The 20792-nt window shown below is 49.3% G+C and overlaps 1 protein-coding gene across 2 annotated transcripts in view; it reads left to right on the top strand.

Annotated features, from left to right (window-relative positions):
* The window catches only part of STX8 (syntaxin 8), a 309930-nt gene extending 289395 nt beyond the window's left edge, over nt 1-20535 (top strand). For both annotated transcript variants that reach the window (XM_074388170.1, XM_010339853.3), the window contains one exon: nt 20360-20535. In XM_074388170.1, coding sequence (XP_074244271.1) covers nt 20360-20427 — 68 coding nt within the window. In that variant the 3' untranslated portion in view covers nt 20428-20535. The remainder of the gene's footprint in view (nt 1-20359) is intronic.
* Nucleotides 20536-20792: the final 257 nt, after the last annotated feature.

The raw sequence follows: 20792 nt of genomic DNA, 5'->3' as shown, positions 1-20792 counted from the left end.
CCTCCTTGAGGAGGGACAGACTCCTACACTGCAGAGTATGAATACGCCTGAATTCGTACCATGTGCTCGATGTCAGAGCTCTGCAGCCTGACTGCCCTGTTGCTCCTGTGTATTTCTTAGATTGAACTCTAAGCCCTGATTCCACTTTTGATAAGAGGCCCCTTTTTCATGATCCAGTGTAGAGCAACTTCAGAATCTCCTTATTGTTGTTGCTCTTACTCCACTAATCTTCGTGGTGCCCACAGGGCTCCCAACTCTGAGGCTCTCATGCTGCCACTGGTGAAAGGTTAGCAGTTGACCAGTGTGCTGGGTCGGTTGTACCCTACTTTTGCCATTAAGCATCTCATAGCAGCAATATCCTTAAGTTAAAGTTCCAAGGCCTAGAGAGAAGAGCATATGGGAGACTCTGGGTAAAAGACACACATCCTTTCTGTGAGAACAAATCTGAATAGGCTTTTATTGAAATGCTCTTAATTTAAGCTTCCTTTTTTTTTTTTTTTTTTTGAGACAGAGTTTCGCTCTTGTTGCCCAGACTGGAGTGCAATGGTGCAGTCTTAGCTCACTGCAACCCCTGCCTCCTGGATTCAAGTGATTCTTCTGCCTTGGCCTCCCAAATAGCTGAGATTACAGGTGGCCACCACCACACCCAGCTAATTTTTTATATTTTTAGTAGAAACAGGGTTTAACCATGTTGGCCAGGCTGGTCTTGAACTCCTTGACCTCAGATAATCGACCTGCCTCTGCCTCCCAAAGTGCTGGGAATACAGGCATGAGCCACTGCGCCTGGACAATGTAAGCATTTTTATGCATATAGGTTTACAGGCTGTTGGAGAATTTTGTGAGTTCATAAATCTCAAAGTCTGTTTTCATGATCAAGTCTGTAGAGTGGAGTAGAGAAAGTTTTCAAGAGGAGCCTGGAAGCCATGTTTGATTGCACTGAGAGTAGTCACGCCTGACAGTGGGGCCTGCTGCGGTCAGCTCCAAGGTCCCACTGGTGCTGTGATGTCCCACAGCAGGGAGGATCTGGGTAGCATTGGACACTGAAGACCATCACACAGTGGGGAAGGGTCACAGCGTCTTCTCTCCAAAGATTGAAGATTGGGACTGCCACGTTAGTAGCAAGAACAATTTCCAGCAGGTGAGATTAGTAGCTAATCTTTGTTGAAAAGGTACCGTGGGCCTGGTAGTACTCTCAGCACTCAGCATTTTCTCTCTTTTTGTCCGGGACAGCTCTGAGAGCAGAGGGTTATTATTTATTCTCCCAATTTTTGCCGTAGAGAATTGGCTCCCTTACTCGAATGACAGCACCATGATTTGAACACGTGCAGTCTGCCCGCTCGGCCCATGGTGGTTCAGCTGCTGCGCCATACAGCTTCCGAAGAGGGAAACCCTGTACTCATGCATGCATTCACCCTTTCGCGCCCTCTCATTTTGCCGCACACGTGGGAAGTGACGCACAGGGCTGGAAGTTAGTGGGTCAGGGAGCCTAAGGCGGCTGAATGTTGGCCACTTGAAAGCAGAGATGACCTTGTGAACAGAGGCGAGCCCATTTTTCTGCCTCAACAAAGGGGTCAGGCTTCAGAGCCACACTGAATAATTATGACAGATGTTCTGGTTACTTGGGAAGAGACTCAGCTCTAAGTGAAAGGCCCGTGTCTGGCCGAGCTCTTGCCAGCCCTTATTTTTCTTTTCTCCCACAGCCCTCAACAGTCATCTTTCTTCTGCCCTCCCCACCGTGGCCCTTGGTTATATATAGTCCATGTCACCTTGGAGGCGAAAGGAATGTGGGGATGAGGTGGGGGCCGAAGTGGCCTCCAGGATGACAGAGTGGCTCTCTACCCAGAGCACAGCACCAGGACTGACACTAGTGATCCTACCTCACTGGAAATGCATTTACCCGAATTCTTCTGCACTCTTGGTGACATCGTGTGTCTACTATTTCACCCTGTTTCTACACCATGACCTGGCTTCCTCTCGATTTCAGCCACCAGCTGGTGGCCAGCCCTTTGCAGCTATGAGCCAACACTGCGCCGAAGTGAAACGGCTGCTAATAAAGGCCAGCGCCGTCAGTTTGAGAAGCATGCTGTTCATCTACGCATAGAACGGTCCAGAAGGGCCATCTGAGGGAGAGCTGCTGTCCAGGAAGTGGCTCACTGCTTCTCACCTCAGAAAGCACCCCATGTCCTCACAGACCAAGCAGGCTCCAGTTCGCTGGCCAGGGCACCCCCTCTTCTGGAAAGTGCTGGCACCCAGTGCCAACTTCTTCCTCTCCAACTCTCCTTTTTTCGACACTCCATAATAACACCCCTCTCTGTTTCCAGTTGTCATTACATCACCCTTCATTCCAACAAACTTTCGTAATGTGTTATTTCTAAGCCTACATCTTATTAATGTTTAGGTATGGCAGTTTCCTGATGCCGTGTAGGAAGGCACCCTAGTCTTACCCGCAGTGTTTCCAAATCCCACTCTAGGATGTCTGGTTTCTGGACCGTATCAGCACTCCCTCCCCTGTACTTCTAGGCCTTGAGCCACCCTGCGTGATGGGCAGTAGGCAAGGGGAGCTGGATTTTGTAACACTTACCACCTTCTAGTCTACTGTATGAGTTACTGATCTGGGTTTTTGTCTGCCCTCACACACTGGAGCCCCCCTCCAGTGCCCACAACGAACACACACTAGGACGTCAATTCAAGTAAATTTTTTTTTTTTTTTTTTTTTGAGATGGAGTCTTGCTCTGTTTCCCAGGCTGGAGTGCAGTGGCACGATCTCAGCTCACTGCAACCTCTGCCTCCCGGGTTCAAGTGATTCTTGTGCCTCAGCCTCCTGAGTAGCCAGTTTTATAGTCACACACCACCGCATCTGACTAATTTTTGTATTTTAGTAGAGACGGGGTTTCACCATATTGGTCAGGCTGGTCTTGAACTCTTGACCTCATAATCTGCCTGCCTCGGCCTCCCAAAGTGTTGGGATTACAGGTGTGAGCCACCGTGCCTGGCCTTAATTCAGTGAGGGCAGAACTTTTTGTCTGTTTGGTTGATTGCTGTAGCCCCGGTGCCTAGAACAGTATCCGGTAGGTGCTCAGTCAACATTTGTTCAATCGAAAACCACAACAGAGATCCAAGACACAGAGGATACCAGTGTGATTTCTTCTTTCCCAAGCAAATCAGGAGTGAGGACCTTCTGTTTCATTTCAGTAAACATGTACTGAGCTGCTCAATGTGTAATGTATATAATGTATACAAAGTGGATAGAACGTGCCTAATGTCAGTCATGGTGCTGGGCATGGCTCTTGTTAGAACACTGTGGTAGCAGAGGCAATGTACCTTCATTTCCCTGGGACCTGCCTGAACCAGGCCCCCCAGTAGGCCCATAAGCAGTATGCTCAGGGAAGGAGGGATCCCCAGTGGGAAGGCTCTACGCAACTAGCATGCCCCATCCAGAGTGCTTTTCTTAGCTTTGTTTCAAGAGGGTGAGCTCCCCTGCCCCGATCTGAACCCCAGATACCTCTCGACCCAGAACTGGAGCCCATCTTGTATTGACTTTGACTCTTTAGGACAATACTATTTACAGTATTAATCAAAGATTGCTTGTAAAATAATAGGGTATGTGACCATGAAAGAGAAGAGTTAGGAATTTGGGAAGATGACAACTTTTTTTTTTTTTTTCTTTTCAGACAGGGTCTTGCTCTCTCATCCAGGCTGGAGTGCAGTGGCACAGTCATGGTTCACTGTAGCCTCCACCTCCTGAGCTCAAGTGATCCTCCCACCTCCGCCTCCTGAGTACGTGGGACCACAGGTGTGTGCCACGATGCCTAGCTAATTTTATTCTTATTTTTTGTAGAGACGAGGTCTCCCTATGTAGCCCAGGCTGGTCTCAAACTCCTGGGCCCAAGCAACCCTCCCACCTCAGCCTCCCAAAATGCTGGGATTACAGGCATGAGCCACCACACCTGGCCTTTCTTTTTTCATCTTTATTTTCCAAAATTACTACATGTATGCATATTGTTTTATATATTGTTTCTAATTTAAAATTTAAAACCGTGTGAAGCATACTAGTTCACTAGACATGCTCAGAAAAGAATTAGCCTTCTTGCTCTTATATTTCTGCTGAGAATTGTTGTTTGCAATTTGGCAGAACCTGTCCATTCTGGTTATCTATTGCTGTGTCTAAAAAATCAGGCTGGGTGCAGTGGCTCATGCCTGTTATCTCAGCACTCTGGGAGGATGAGGAGGAAGGATTGCTTGAGCCCAAGAGTTTGACAGTAGCCCTGGGAACACAGGGAGACCCCATCTCTACAAAAAATTTAAAACTTTGCCAAGTATGGTGGTATGCACCTGTGGTCTCAGCTACTCAGGAGGCTGAGGTGGGAGGACAAATTGAGCTCTGGAGGTGGAGGCTATAGTGAGCAGTGACCATGCCATTGCACTCCAGCCTGGGCGACAAAGTAAGACCCTGTCTCAAAAAAAGTAAAAGATTGGCCGGGTGCAGTGGCTCATGCTTATAATCTCAGCACTTTGGGAGCCTGTGGCGTGTGGATCATCAGGTCAGGAGTTCAAGACCAGCCTGATCAACATAATGAAACCTCATCTCTAAAAAAAATCCAAAAATTAGCCAGCGTGGTGGCTCACACCTGTAATTCCAGCTACTCAGGAGTCTGAGGCAGGAGAATCGCTTGAACCCGGGAGGCAGAGGTTGCAGGGAGCCAAGATGGCGCCACTGCACTCTAGCCAGGGCAACAGAGTGAGACTCTGTCTAATAAATAAATAAATTAAATATCACCCCAAATTTGGCAATGTAAAACAATTGTTGTACTGCACTTCACAATTCTGTGGATTAGGAATTTGAAAATGGCTCTGCTGGCTGGCTCTGGCTCAGGATTTTCATGCAGTTGTAATATAGTCAGTATAATGGTGAAGCTGGAACCCGGTGGGGCTGGCTGGGCATCTCTTGACTCTCTCTTCTTATGATCTCAGGGTCCTTCCATGTGGTGTCTCCATTTGGACTAATTTGGGCTTCCTTGCAACGTGGCAGCCTTACGGCAGTTGAAGTACTCACATGGTGACTGTGCTGAACAAGCAAGGTGGAAGGGTGTGTCATCTTTATGACCTCATGTTGAAAGTCACAGAGTGTCACTTACGCCATACAGTATTGGTGCGGTAGTCACAAAGGGCTTATCAGGTTCGCTGGGAGAGGACTCAGATCCGTTGCTGGAAAATACCATCAGTGAGACGATCAAGATAAAAAATGCACATACTCTTTGTCCCAGGATTCTATATATAGTAATCTATCCTACAGAAATTCATGTACACACACACAAAGGCTTATGTTCAAAGATGTTTACTGCAGCATTTCTTTTGATAGCAAAAATTTTGAAATAGCCTCAAAGTCTAGTATCAGGGTATCTTCTTAACAAATAGTCTGCAGCCACTAAAAAGATTGAAGGTGGTAGGTCTGTATGAAAGATATTTAAGACAAGTTAAATGAAAAAAGGAAGTCATGAGATACTTCTTATATTAGAATTCCATATTTTCCTTATTTGCTTATTTTTTAGAGACAGGATCTCCCTCTGTTGCCCAGGCTGGAGTGCAGTCAACAAGTATTTCTGTGGGGACTTTAGCCTTTTCAGAGTAAAGAGGTGGAACCCAGACCGGGTGTCCTCAGGAGCAACTTCTTGGGACTGCCCTTTCAAGACTAAAGTAGTAAAGCAAAAGCATGCTAAGGTCATGCTTACAGTTTTCGAATTAACTAGACACAAATAGTGATTTTTGCTGATCTCTCTGCTAAAAGATCTTGGTTGCAAATAAGCCGAAATGACTTTGGCTCATTTAGGTTAAAAAACATGTCCTTTATTTGAATGATGTTGAGGCATTTGCGGGAACCCAAGGGATGATGGAGCCAACCAAGTCTAAGGACAAGTCTGAGCAAAGGCCGGCCTAAGTTTGTGGCCCACCCCTCGAGTGTTACCATTCCTGTTACTGAGCCCCAGCTGTGCTCACTTCAAAACCCAAAATTGGTGGAGAAGAGAATCTGGTTGGCCTCACCTGGGCTCCATCACATCAGCTGTGTATGTGGAGGCAGGGTTAAGTTGAACAGACACGCTCCTGGGCCACCCCAGGAATATGTTGTTTTGAGGCGTGGAACTCAGGAACTCAATGCAGACCTACCCTATAGTCTTTGCATCTTGGTCAAATGATTGCTCTCTCTTTTTTTTTTCTTTTTTTAAAGAGACAGGGTCTCACTCTTTCACCCAGCCTGGAGTGCAGTGGCGAGATCTCGGCTCACCGCAACCTCTACCTCCCAGGTTCTAGCAATTCTCCTGCCTCAGCCTTCTGAGTAGCTGGGATTATAGGCGCACGCTGCCACGCCCAACTAATTTTTTGTATTTTAGTAGAGACAAGGTTTCACTGTGTTGGCCAGGCTGGTCTTGAACTCCTGAATTCAGGCAATCCACTTGGCTCAGCCTCCCAAAGTACTAGGATTACAGGCGTGAGCCACTGCACCCGGCATGATTTCCTTTTAACAAATCAGATAAGCATTTGATGTGTTGACAAAGCCGATTGTAGCAACGATGTCTCTCTGCCCTGCCTTTGTAGAACTTTGGTAGCAGTGCCCTGGTGTCACCCTGCCAGCTGTCCCTAATTGGTGCCAGGTAATGTATCTAAATAAGTTAAATGGAGGTGTTTGTAATGCTGAATCCATAGCCTGACTGGAACCTTGCAGGAATCTTCTGACAGCCAAGAGGGAATTGTCAAAACAAGATATCCGTAACAGAGTTCCTCACTGTCTTTTCAAAGACACTTGAATTTCTGCCAGACTCCAGACAGATTCACATTCCCAGGGGTAACACACAGCACAATGAAGGGATATTTCTTAGCAAATATTGACGTGCCAGAGAATTGGCATTAAATTATTGGCTTGACAGCTCTTAATCTGCTGCTCTTGGTGGCTGATAGGAAGGATTATCTGTTTACAATTGAATTCTGCCCTTGACTTCTGGCAGTTGTAGAGCTGAGAAAATTTCAGGGAAGGGAAATGAATAACACCTTAAAAACACAGATGGAACCTAGAAACTATTCAGCACTTTCTGTGCAGGAAGCGACAATAATGGCGGAGTTTTGACACACTCCCTCTAAGGAGCGGCTATCATCTGCAGAGTTCCGTGTTTGTGTTGGGCGTGGGTAGAGATAGGGTTGGTTTTCTGCATCTCTCATCAGACCCACAGACCCTTGAAGAACCAGGTGTGTATCTTTGCGTCAATTGGGCCTTGACACACAGCAGTTACTCAACAGATACCTGTTCAGTCCGGTTCTAGTATGGGTAAGCCTAAGTCTCTTGGGTAAATCTTGCTGGGGCAGTGCTGCTATTCAGCACTGGGACAGCTTCACCAGCCAGTCTGACGTGACTCGCCCTGGCTGGGCCGTGGGCTCTCACGTGAAGTCTCCATTGACCAAGTGGCAGCCTCACCAGAGCCCTGTGTCTGTGACTGCTCACGGCCATCTGACACCCGGCCAGGTGCTCATGCCTGGATCCCAGACCCCAGATCCCAGGGACCTGCCTTTCACTCGGCTGCCATCCAGCTCGTCTGCCCCATCACCTGCAGTCTTAATTCCTTTTAATTTCCTGTTTCTAGGCCAGTTCTTTTTCCCTTCATCTCAACCCCCACCCCTTCCAAGTCACCTTTCCCTGATTCTCTTGCTCCCTCTGGCCCCCAGATGTCTCTCTTCACACCATTCTCTTTTCTGACAGTTGCTGCCTTCTTTCCAGCTGATTCTTTCCACGTTTCTGTGTTCCTGCAGAGCAGTGCCTAATCAGCATGGTGCTGGGCACAGGCTCGGGCTGGGGGCGAATTCTCTCCAGGTGGGGGCTTGGCCTTCCGAGAAAAGGACTGAGTTGCCAGGGTGAGGAGGGTACCTCTCTCTTCCCAGTGTCGCCTCAGCACAAACCCACCCAGGCACATGAGGGGCACTGGCCTGGCTACTCCAAAAAGCCACCCCATTAAAGGCCACAGATCTTTTTTTTTCTTCAAGATGGAGTCTTGCTCTATTGCCCAGGCTGGAGTGCAATGATGTGATCTCGGCTCACTGCACGCTCCGCCTCCCTGGTTCAAGCGATTCTCCTGCCTCAGCCTCCAGAGTAGCTGGGATTACAGGCTCACACAACCACACTTGGCTAATTTTTGTATTTTTAGTAGAGATGGGGTTTCACCATGTTAACCAGGCTGGTCTTGAACTCCTGACCTCAGGTGATCCACCCACCTAAGCCTCCCAAAGTGCTGGGATTACAGGCATGAGCCACCACACATGGCCTAAAAGACCACAGTTCTGACCTTCAGGAAGCTGGTACTTTTCAGAAGAATTTAGCCAGCCTATGTTTAGCCATCGCTGGCCGTGCACCAGGCCCTGGGCCGTTACATCATGTCATCCTCCCGCAGCTTTAGGAAATGTGTGCGTTGTCCCGCGTGGTCCCTGAGGAAGCCCGAAAGCAGAGGTGTTGGGTAACTTGCTCACAGAAGCCAGAAAGCTCGGGCTGGACCCTGCAGGCCCTTTCTCAGCCCACTGTCCTGTATTCCTCGACTGCAATCTTGTCTAAAGGCTCAGACTGTTACATTCAATCAGCGTGACTCAAAACTAAGATCCAGCTAAGATTCTATTTGGGGGCTGATTGTTTTGCCCAGTAACCTGTTTCTTTGAGGAGTCGCAGGCACATGTCACAGTCTGTGGCTTGCTACCTTCATCCTGCAGGGCGTCCACGGCCCACCCAGGTCGCCTCCTCCCATCCTGACCTCCCAGGTCTCCGAGTCAGGCCAAGCTCCCTGATGCTCCCCCGCCCCGGAGAACATGGCCATTCATTCACCCAGTGGGGTCACCGGCCTCTGCCTTCCTGGGCTCTCTGGAGGGAGTGTGGGATGGTCAAGCCTTAGGGATCTCAGCTCTTCTTTTCACCCTGCTTAACTTTAGAGTCCCTATTTTCTTATAGATTGGGGGAAATTGTTGCCCTGCTAGCCTCATTGTCTGGTGGTGAAAATAATATGGGACTTGAGTCCTGACAACTTTCTGAGCATATGTACCTAATGGCATAACAGTACATTAATCTTGACTTTTCTTTTTTTCTTCTCTTTTTTTTTTCAATACAGAGTCTTGCTTTGTCGCCCAGGCTGGAGTACAGTGGCGGGAGCCCAGCTCACTGCAACCTCCACCTCCTGGGTTCAAGCGATTCTCCCGCCTCAGCCTCCTGAGTAGCTGGGACTACAGGCACACACCACCATGCCCAGCTAATTTTTGTATTTTTAGTAGTGACATGGTTTCACGATGTTGGCCAGGCTGATCTCAAACTCCTGACCTCAGATGATCCACCTGTCTCGACCTCCCAAAGTTCTAGGATTACAGGCATGAGCCACCATGTCTGGCCTTATTGACTTTTAAGAGACAGGGTCTCACTCTGTCACTCAGGCTGAGGTGCAGTCGTGCAATCAGAGCTCACTGCAGCCTTGAACTCCTGGGCTCCAGCAATTCTCCCCACCTCAGCCTCCGAGCAGCTGGGATTATAACCATGCATCACCACAGCCAGCTAATTTTAAAATATTTTTTGTAGAGGTGGGATCTTGCACTGTTGCCTAGGCTTTTTTCTCGACTTCTGTTCTTGTTACACTACTACTATTAATATTATTTTTCTTTTTTTTAAATTTAGATACCAGGTTCCACCATGTTGCCCAGGCTAGTCTCGAGCTCTCGTGCTCAGGTGATCCACCTGCGTTGGCCTCCCAAAGTGCTGGGATTACAGGCATCAACCACTGTGTCTGGCCACTACAACTTTTATTTATTTATTTACTTATTGATTGATTGATTGATTGATTGATGGAATCTTACTCTGTCACCAGGCTGGAGTGCAATGGTGCAATCTCAGCTCACCGCAACCTCCACCTCCCGGGTTCAAGTGATTCTCCTGCCTCAGCATCCTGAGTAGCTGGGACTATAGGCGCGCGCCACCACGCCCAGCTAGTTTTTGTATTTTTAGTAGAGACGGGGTTTCACCATGTTGGCCAGGATGGTCTCGATCTCTTGACCTCGTGATCTGCCCACCTCGGCCTCCCAAAGTGCTGGGATTGCAGGCGTGAGCCACCGCGCCCGGCCACTACAGCTATTATTTTAATTGTCATTATTGTTACTTATGCAACATGCCCAGATGCCCAGCTCCCCTGCACCTGGGTTCCTCTCCGCCCCTTCTCCGCATTGCGGAACGTGTTATAAAGCCGGGTGCCCCTTGTGGTTTGCTTTAACCTTCTCCTCTTCCTGCCTGTGACCCCATCTTGTGACACCCCCCCTGCCACTGCCCTCTCTACTTCTTCACAGGCTTTCACATCTGGGCCTTTCACAGCTCCCCTCACCGGGTGTCCGCTTGGCTGTGCTCTGCTCGCCTGCTGACCGCCGCCCGTGTCCCGCCCAGCACAGCTGCCCTTCCCGTAGCTACTAACGGACACGGAGGCTGCCAGACATTCCGCCCTGAACTTCCAATCCTTCCCAATGCCCGCATCACCGCCGGGCCTCAGCGAGAATTGCTCCCTCTGTTTCTACACTAAATGCCACCCAGGGGTTCCTCTTGTTTTTGTGACTCTTCCTTCTTTTCGAGAGAGTGACATTTGATTTCTGAGAGACCAGCTCTGTTGTGGGACAGTGATGGAGTACCTGCCACTACTGGGCACCCATTTCAGGCAGGGGCTCCACGACGAACAGTAATTATTGTTGGGAGAGTTACTGTTTACTGAGTGCCAGCTGTGTTCTAGAAATTTCATGTACTATATCTTCCCAAATCCTCACAACAAGCCTGTGAAGTCAGGATTTTCCAATCTTGTTCCAAAGATGGCAGAACCGAGCTCCAGTGAATTCTACCTTTCCCAATGTGTCATAGGTCACCAGTGGCAGATCAGAAGTCAGGTCTTCCTGACTGTAAAATCGGTGCCTCTTCCACTGCATCAGACTGCATTGATCTCTGATTTTGGAGATTCTATGTCCTAAGGAAGGAAGTATTAATAATAAAAGAGCCTGGTCGGGCACGGTGGCTCATGCCTGTAATCCCGGCACCTTGGGAGGCTGAGATCTGCAGATCACCTGAGGTCAGGAGTTGGAGACCAGCCTGGCCAACATGGTGAAAACTTGTCTCTACTAAAAATACAAGAATTAGCTGGACGTGGTGGTAGGTGCCTGTAATCTCAGCTAGTTGGGAGGCTGAGGCAGGAGAATCACTTGAACTAGGTTCAAGAGGAGGCAGATGTTGCAATGAGCTGAGATCACGCCACTCTACTCCAGCCTGCACAACAAAGGGAGACTCTGTCTCAAAAAATAAAAATAATAAAATAATAAAAATAAATAAAAAAGATCCTAAAAGGTGGAAGACAGTCATTTAAGAGCAATGGCCTTGCTGCAGATGGCCTCAGATTCCAGGGCAGGCTGGCTGTGTATGGGCTGAGCAGTCTTCATGGAGGATAGGATGGAGGATGAGCAGTCCAGGCTTCAGCCCTGCCCTGGGGCGGGCGGAAAATGGGCTGAGGCTGCATGCACTCAGAGAGGAGCAGGCAGAGACTCCAGTGATGAGTCAGAGGCAACCCCCTGGAGCTGCAGAGGAAGGTGAACCCACAAAACAGAGAGAGGAAAACTTGCAGGGATGAGTTGGATGCCAGGCTAAGAACAAAACAAACTCAGAAAACCAGAGAAGACTTTTGCCCAGTGTTTTAATGAAAGCGTTATTCAGGGGAAATTCACATGTAGAACTGTGGGGTAAGATAGAGTCAAGAGGGGTGAGATCAGAAGCGGTGGGCCCTCCTCTCCATACCCCCAGCGCCTGGTTTCCCCGAGTGCGGCCGAGCAGCAGCTTCAGGAAGGCTGCTAGTCCCACGCCCTGCGTCCCCCCAGCAGAGCACTCACAGCCCTGGAGTGGGCAGGTCTGGGCAGAGACCTCAAACATAGCTGCCATTCTCCAGCCGCTCATTCTGGAAATCAGAATGTAAATATGCTCACCTTCTCTGCACGGTGTCTACTCTTTTCTTAGTGTATTTGCCCAGTCATGGGATTAAAGGGAACATTTACATGAACTTTTGAAGATAAATATTCCAGTTTTGTCTCTTCTCCTGCTTATTCCCTACCTCAGCTCAGGAGTCTGCTGTGAAAAGTCTGTTTGATCAGTGAGAATCAACTGGTTAATACATAAGCAAATGTCACCTCTATTGACAGGCACAACTGCTAAAAAAAAAAAAAAAAAAAAAAAAAAAAAACACCACCAAACCCAAACTACAGGAGTCGTCTCTAAGTGTCTTCTATTCATCTTTAGAGGTTAGTGACATGGGGGTTGCCAGTTGGCCTAACTGTTCTGGTGTGAAAGGTGAGGCAAAGAAAAAGAATATGCTTTATTGTTTTTTGGTTTTTGTTTTGAGATGAAATCTTGCTGTCACCCAGGCTGGAGCACAGTGGCACGATCTCAGTGGCACGATCTCAGCTCACTGCAACCTCCGCCTCCTGGGTTCAAACAATTCTCCAGCCTCAGCCTCCCAAGAAGCTGGGATTACAAGTGCCTGCCACCACACCCAGCTAATTTTTGCATTGTTTAGTAGAGACTAGGTTTTGCCATGTTGGCCAGGCTGGAGTGCAGTGGTGCGATCTCAGCTCACTGCAACCTCCACCTCCTGGGTTCAAGCGATTCTCCTGCCTCAGCCTCCTGAGTAGCTGGGATTACAGGTACCTGTCACCACGCCTGGCTACTTTTTGCATTTTTCAGTAGAGATGGGGTTTTGCCATGTTGACCAGGCTAGTCTCGAACTCCTGACCTCAGGTGATCCACCCACCTCAGCCTCCCAAAGTGCTGGGGTCACAGGTATGAGCCACTGTGCCTGGCCAGAATAAGCATTTTGGTTCAAGACAACCAACAGTAGTGAGCAGCTAAGGTGGCTTTCCTTGCAGCAAAACCAGAAAAAGACCCCCTCCCTCCCTCCTCCTTTCCCATCAGCCTACCTGCCACGTTCCCCTGCAGATACAGGGCAGAAGTGGCCATCACGGAGATTTGCTCGCTCTCGCTCTCTTTCTCTCTCTCTCTCTCTCTCTCTCTCTCTCTCTCTCTCTCTTTCTCGAAAAGTCAGCCTCCAGATTTCTTTCCCCTCCTTCCCTCCTCCTCCATGTCAGTGGGCACTGAGAGCTGTGACCTACACCCAACTGTGGCAGGGGTGCTGGCAGCACAAGCTCCGTATTTTGCTGGTCTCCAGTGTTTCATTGGAAAAAAGTATGGACCATGACTCCAGATGAACAATCTTCAGAAAACACAACACCGTTCCTGAGAGACTGTGCTTAATATCCTCTCCCAGTTTGAAAAGGAGTTTGTTTTCTTACATCTTTTTTTAATTGCCATGAGCTGGACTTGTAAATATTGTAAGTGGTTGAGTAATACTCATCTGGTAAACTGACCAAAGGAAATGGACATTTTTTTCCACTCCTGTAACCCTGGCATCCCCTGCCTGCCCCTGAAAGGGACTCTTGAGGATTGGAAGGGAAAATCTGCCTCGCCAGGTGCCAGCGGGCCCAGGGCAGGAGCTGAGTGAAACGCGGAGGAAACGGTCCTGAAGTCAGGAGCTGCGCCAGGTGTTCTGTGCTCGCGTTGGGGGCAGACAGCATTCATTGTTTAAGGAGTTGGCAGCCTCCCAGAAGTTCGACTGTCTTTCCTTGTTCTGAAATGTCAAACATTTCCTTAGCTGGGGGAATGGATGAGTAGACCCCCATGAGGTTTAAGAACTATTCTGAGGCAGACGTACTAAGTTCTGTCTTTCACACGTGACCGAGTATGATGCGGGTTCCCATGACCCTCCAGCAGGAGGGTCTGCTGCATCCTCGAGACTGGAGCCACCTTCCTAGATCAGAAGAGTCCCTGGCTCTTCCCTGCCTCCACCTTTAGGGAACTGTCAGACCCTCTGTGGTTATGTCTCGGGGAGTGTGTGTGTCTTTTTTTAATGGTGCCTTTTAATGATACTTACTGAAATATTTGTAGATGACCTATGTCTGGAATTCGCTTCAAAATAATACATGAGACACAGGGAGCAGGTGAGGGTTTGCGTAAAGCCAGACTGGCCATGAATGCATCTTTGTTAAAGCTGACGGATGGGCTGGGCACGGTGGCTCACGCCTGTAATCCCAGCACTTTGGGAGGCTGAGGCGGGTGGATCATGAGGTCAAGAGATCGAGACCTTCCTGGTCAACATGGTGAAACCCCGTCTCTACTAAAAATACAAAAAATTAGCTGGGTATGGTGGTGCGTGCCTGTAATCCCAGCTACTCAGGAGGCTGAGGCAGGAGAATTGCCTGAACCCAGGAGGCGGAGGTTGCAGTGAGCCGAGATCACGCCATTGCACTCGAGCCTGGGTAACAAGAGCGAAACTCCGTCTCAAAAAAAAAAAAGGCTGACAGTTGGTCTCATCCCCGTTCTGCATGCCCTTTGGTCTGCTTTTGTATATGTTTAAAATTTTCCATCATAAAAAGTTAAGGAAGGGAAGGAGGGAGGGAGCAAGAAAGAAAAGAGGCTGGAAAGAGAAGAAACACTTTTTTTTTCTTTTTTTTTTCTTTTTTTTTTTTTTTTTTTTGAGACGGAGTTTCGCTCTTGTTACCCAGGCTGGAGTGCAATGGCGTGACCTCGGCTCACTGCAACCTCCGCCTCCTTGGCTCAGGCAATTCTCCTGCCTCAGCCTCCTGAGTAGCTGGGATTACAGGCACGCGCCACCACGCCCAGCTAGTTTTTTGTATTTTTAGTAGAGACGGGGTTTCACCATGTTGACCAGGATGGTCTCGATCTCTCGACCTCGTGATCCACCCGCCTCGGCCTCCCAAAGTGCTGGGATTACAGGCTTGAGCCACCGCGCCCGGCCGAGAAGAAACTCTTTACCCCAGTGTTTCAGCTCCAGGGAGTCTGGGTCTCTGTCCCTGACGGACCCTGCACTCTATCTCAGGTCAGGATGCCTCCACACAGGCTCCACTGGTGCAAAGAAGAGTTAGAGTGTGGGCAGAGGGTCCTACCCACCTGGATTCCAATTCAAGTTTTTCCTCTTACCAGCCAGAGGACCTTCGGTAGGAGAGTTAACCTTCCAGAACCTCAGCTTCCTCATATATACAATGGAGATGAAGGTTACTTATTGTGGAGAATTAAGCCAAGCAATATCCCCATAGCACTTAGCACCAAACTTGGCACGTGTGGATATTTCATGAACGGTGTGGCTCAGCTTTCCCTGGCTTCTAAAAGATCCTTGCTTACTCATTCTGAAACATCCTTCAGAGGAGAGACACTCCATTCAGAAAGGGGCCAGAGCTGGGATCACATTCCAAGAAAGCCAAACTTCTCAAAGAAAAAGGATTGCAGTGATAAGGTAGATAAACACCTTTCCTGTGACCCAAAGAATCCAAAAGGCAGCAGTCGGCCTTTGCTTATCGCTGTCACCTGCCATCTTAAAATGACCTCCTCAGTTGACCCCAATATACACCAGTTTACTTAAGCCTGTTGAAAGTCTCCTCCTGTTTGCTCTGAAACGGTTTAAAATATAAAAGCCTTATTTGTCATTGCTCTTGAAATCCCCCTTTTCATTTTTGGACAAGAACGCAGTTTATCATATCTTATCAACTTACTGTCCAAGATGGCCATCGCTGATACTGTGTGCCCCGTCATGCCTTTACTGGGACACAATTTGTCTAATCCACAGTATCTGTGGTAGAAAAATTAGTGGCTTTAAAGGCACCACTGTAATAATAATAGTTCCAGTAGACCCACCCACCGTGTGCTAAAACTGCATGCAAGGTCTCTGCAGCCCGGGAGCTTTCTTCTATCTTCTTCCCTCTGCAGTACTATGGGTTGGCATTGACCACTTTTTAAATTTTCTTGCTCATTAGCCTTCTTGCCACGTTTTCTCAGCTTCTCCCTCTCTGTCGATCACTCCTTCTGTGTCCCTTGTGTCTCTTCTTATCCCTTCCAAAAATTCAGTACATGTATTCATTTGTTTTACACACACACACACACACACACACACACACGTGTGTGTGTCTGTGCCTCTTTCCTGTGTCAGGCTCTGTTCTGGGTACTGGGGATATGGGGGTGAATGAGAAACCACAGTCCCTGTTGTAGACATTCAGGTGCCCAGGAGAGAGAGATGGTAACTGAGTACCTAAACAATGATTTAAGGCGGGTGCGGTGGGTCACACCTATAATCCCAGCACTTTGGCACCTATAATCCCAGCACTTTGGGAGGCCAAGGAGGGTGAATCACTTGAGGTCAGGAGTTCGAGACCAGCCTGGCCAACATAGTGAAACCCCATCTCTACTAAAAATACAAAAGTTAGCCAGGCGTGGTGGTGGGCAACTGTAGTCCCAGCTGCTCGGGAGGCTGAGGTTGGAGAATCACTTGAACTCGGGATGCAGGGAGCCGAGATCACGCCTTTTGCACTCAAGCCTGGGCTACAGAGCAGGACTCCATCTCAAAAAAAAAAGAAAGAAAAAGATTTAAAAAGGGTTACCATGGAGACTTAGGGGACAAGGAGGGCACGGGTAACTGGAGGACAACAAAGAGTTCCTTGGGAAAGTGCCCCTGACACTGAGTTTGGGGTAATTACTAGACCAAGGGTGGGGAGCTCTCGGATGGAAAGGATAGCACATGTAGAAGCCGGGAGGCAGGGCCCTTGCCTTCTGCATCGGCCTGTCACAGGCAGCGAAGACACCCAGGGTAGCTGGAGCACAGCACGCAGAGCGCGGCTGCAGGGTTGCAGGGCCACGCTGTGCTAGGCCAAGTCCGTAAAGTTTGGATCTTGATTTCAGCCATTGCGGGGTGTAAGCAAGGAGGTCAGCTGACCTGCTTTACATTCTGTAAAGCTTGCTGTAGCTCCATTGCGGAGCACGGATCGAGGGACGCACAAGCCGGGTGGTCCCTAACCGCAGGGCTCTGAATCGGGGATGGTAGTGACCGCGGGTGCCTCGAGGCCTCTTCCCTGGGACTTCAAGCTCGGGGTGCAGAAGCTAAAACCAGATGTGTGCTTTCCTCGTCCCAATCAGTTGTTGATGTTGTTGTTGCTGTTTTCCTTGTCCAGTCTGTCATCGATGGCCATTTGGGTTGGCAGTTGTTGTTCGTGATTTCCCTGTTCTTGTCACTTGTTCCGCAGTTCTCATAATCACCCCGATTTGACAATTCATGGTCACTGTACCGGCCTCTGCTCTGGGCCATCAGAGCCTCAGTGTGGAGCCTGCCTTGCTGCACAGAGAGCTTCTAGGCCCACGTGTCCTCCCAGCTGTGATCCTGCTGGAGCCTCAGGAGCACTACCTCTTCCTCAAACACCTCTCATCCTCTCTTGTATCTCCTCAGCTGTCAGCCCCTCCCTCTCAGCTTAGGGTAAGCCCAGGCCCTGGAGTGCCAGGGATTGCCCTCTCACCACACCCCAGCCTGTGCCTGCCTCCTCATTCCCATCATCTTCTCCTGATGTTGCACAGCAGAAACCTTCACCCAGCCAGGAACAAGTCTTCAACCAGACACTGTACAGGCACGAGAATAACCAAGAACTAGCGATGCTCCTGCCCCGGGGAGCTTTTGGTCAACCTGGAGATGTTTCTGGAGGCAGAAAATCAGTGAAAAGATGTGTTCTTCTGCCGGGAGCAGTGGCTCATGCCTGTAATCCCAAAACTTTGGGAGGCTGAGGTGAGCGGATCACCTGGGGTCAGGAGTTCAAGACCAGCCTGGCCAACATGGTGAAAGACCATCTCTACTAAAAATGCAAAAATTAGCCAGGCACGTGGCAGGTGCCTGTAATCCCAGCTACTCAGGAAGCTGAGACAGGAGAATCGCTTGAACCCGGGAGACGGAGGTTGCAGTGAGCCGACATCGCTCCATTGCACTCCAGCCTGGGGGACTAGAGTGAGACTAGATTTGTTCTTCTGCTTCTGGTAAGAAGATGGACTAAGATAATCACACACACACACAGACACACACACACGCACACACACATACACACATACACCCCTACCCCTACCTTCTCACTGCAATCATCTTGAAATGTTAGGTAAAATAGTGTAAACCCACCCACAAATGTTAATGCATAGCTGAATTTACAAGGAAGAAAGGAAATCCCTAGATGAAAGAAATGAAGAGAGCATTGAAAGCCAGCACCTAAGTGGATGAACTGCTGCAGCTGGGTCATTATCAGTCACTGTGATAGAGAGCAGGAGCTAGCAAGCCCCTGGAAAAAGCCAGGTCGTAAATGGTTTAGGCTGTGCAGACCACAGACGGTGTCACATCTCCTTCTTTTACTTTTTTGATGACCCTCTACAAATATAAGAAACTATTGTTAGCTCAGGGATTGTACAAAAACAGAGCACAGCCAGATTTGGCCCATAAACCAAAGTTGGCAGGGCCTTAAGTGTAGACTAGGCTTGAGGTTTTCTCCTCCAGGAACAGGGAGAGAAATCTTGGGTCCCCAAGAGAAGCATCTCTCAAAAGATTGGATCATCAGAGAAAGAGCCCGTATTAGAAAAATTCACCCACAATCACAGGGAGATGACAAAGAAGCTTGCCATACTTTTTTTTTATGAGATGGAGTTTTGCTGTTGTTGTATAGGCTGGAGGAGTACAGTGTTGCAATCTCGGCTTACTGCACACTCCCGGGTTCAAGTGATTCTCCTGCCTCAGCCTCCCTGGTAGCTGAGATTACAGAAGCCTGCCACCACACCAGACTAACTTTTTTTTGGTATTTTTTACGGGGCTTCACCATGTTGGCCAGGCTGGTCTCGAACTCCTGACCTCGGATGATCTGCCCACCTTGGCCTCCCAAAGTGCTGGGATTACAGGTGCCCACCCACTTGCCACACATTTTTAAGTCTTCCAGCAGATCCCAGCAACTCCACAGGTGGGACCTGTCCTGGCTGCAGGGGATTCAGGAAGTCTGTGAACTTGGAAGAAAAAGCAAATTGCCCTCTTTTTTTTTGAGACAGAGTCTTACTCGTCTGTCACCAGGCTTGAGTGCAGTGGAATGATCTCGGCTCACTGCAACCTCTGCCTCTCAGGTTCAAGTGATTCCCCTGCCTCAGCCTCCCAAGTAGCTGGGACTACAGGTGTGCACCACCACGCCTGGCTAGTTTTGTTTGTTTGTTTGTATTTTAGTAGAGACAGGGTTTCACCATGTTGGCCAGGATGGTCTCAATCTCCTGACCTTGTGATCCACCCACCTCAGCCTCCCAAAGTGCTGAGCCACTGCCCCTGGCCACTGCACCCAGCCACAAATTGCACTCTTATTTTCACAAATGTCTAAATGAAATTTAGCATTTTCTTTGCTGACGAACTTAGGCCACAGACTATAGTAGGATTGAGCAGTCCTGATGGCCGTGCGACCATGTGACTCTGCACATGTGGCTCTCCCTGTTACTTTCTGAAGCATTTTCATGGACCTCTCCTCTTCTGCTCCCCACCTCCCTCCTGGGCCCTTGGCAGCTCAAGGACTCTTGAGTGAGCAAACCTTTCTTGAGTGTTTACTTGACACTAGGCACGCCCCACCTCTGTTATGCTACACCTTGTCGCTGCTGGTACCTGGCGTCTGGCAAGCACTCATTGTTAACTACTGGGCAAATGAACATGGGCGACAGTGAGCTCATTGTCTTGAGGGAGGGCTGCGTTCTGTGGTGCCCACTTCATCAGCATCAGGTGGAGGAACAGGCCATGATTAGTTCAGATGCACGACCCGGAGGAGGCAGGGCAGGGCTGGCAGGCAGAGCTGGACCCAGCGTGGTGCTGGCTGGGAAGGTCCGTGCTCTCCAGCCAGAAATGTCGGGAAATGAAACCAGAAACTACTAGCAGAAAAAGTACATATTAAAACGAGCACCTCTGTTCATGAATGTTTTTACACATGGGTGGCATAAGGATCTTGGACTCAAGAAGACAAAGTGAAGCCACGTGGAGAATGGAGAACTGGGTTCTAGAATGCAGCTCCTAAGCCCTTTGCTTTATCAATGCTTCATCAATGCGTAATCTGATTGGGTAGTGAGGGTGGCTGCTATAGGCAGCTTCTACCCTCCCCTGTGGTCCAGGGTGTGCCCAGAGTCAGGGGCACAGCAGGCACCCCCTCCTGGCCTGGGTGTAGCCTGGAGAGGCCTGACCACACCAGGCCCCTCCTTCTGCACTCACCATCCTGCAAAGCCAGGGGTGGTCAGCAGCCTGGGTCAGCCTTGCCCCAGGATGCTGACCACCCCTCTCCGCCTCAGAGTACAAGGCTCAGAGGGAGCATCATCCCTCTGACTCTCTGCAGGCACTCAGAATGTGTGAAGCTCTTCTGGTAGGAATCATTAAAAGAGGTATTTTCTGCTCCTCTTTTTCAGGGATGATCATGGTGATTTTACTGCTGCTCGTGGCTATTGTGGTCGTCGCAGTCTGGCCAACCAACTGATGGCGGTAAAGAGACCATCAGCTGTGACACCTGCCAATGACAGATGAAAACCCAGCACCCTTTTGGTACGCAAAGCCTGCCCTCAATAAATTCCCCCAAAGCTCCGAACTCTTGTGCATTGCTTCCGTAAAGACTCAAAGCTCTGGAGAGCTGCCCAGTGCGCCGGGCCCAGTGTGGCCCTTTGGGTTTTGACTTTGATCATTTTGGTGCTAGCCAGGGGTCCCTCGAGGTCCCTGCTTCATGGCGGCCAGTGGATTGCGGCCACCTCGCAGTACTCTGGGCATCCTGGGGACACCGGATGAAGAGGCAGTCTGAAGCCTTGACGTCTGGCGTGCTTGTGGAAGCCACATGTGTGTGTAGGAAAT

Source organism: Saimiri boliviensis, chromosome 17, assembly GCF_048565385.1.
Source record: "Saimiri boliviensis isolate mSaiBol1 chromosome 17, mSaiBol1.pri, whole genome shotgun sequence".
Classification (NCBI taxonomy): Eukaryota; Metazoa; Chordata; class Mammalia; order Primates; family Cebidae; genus Saimiri; species Saimiri boliviensis.
The sequence above is the reverse complement of the archived record's forward strand: the minus strand, read 5'-3'. Positions and strand labels throughout refer to the sequence as shown.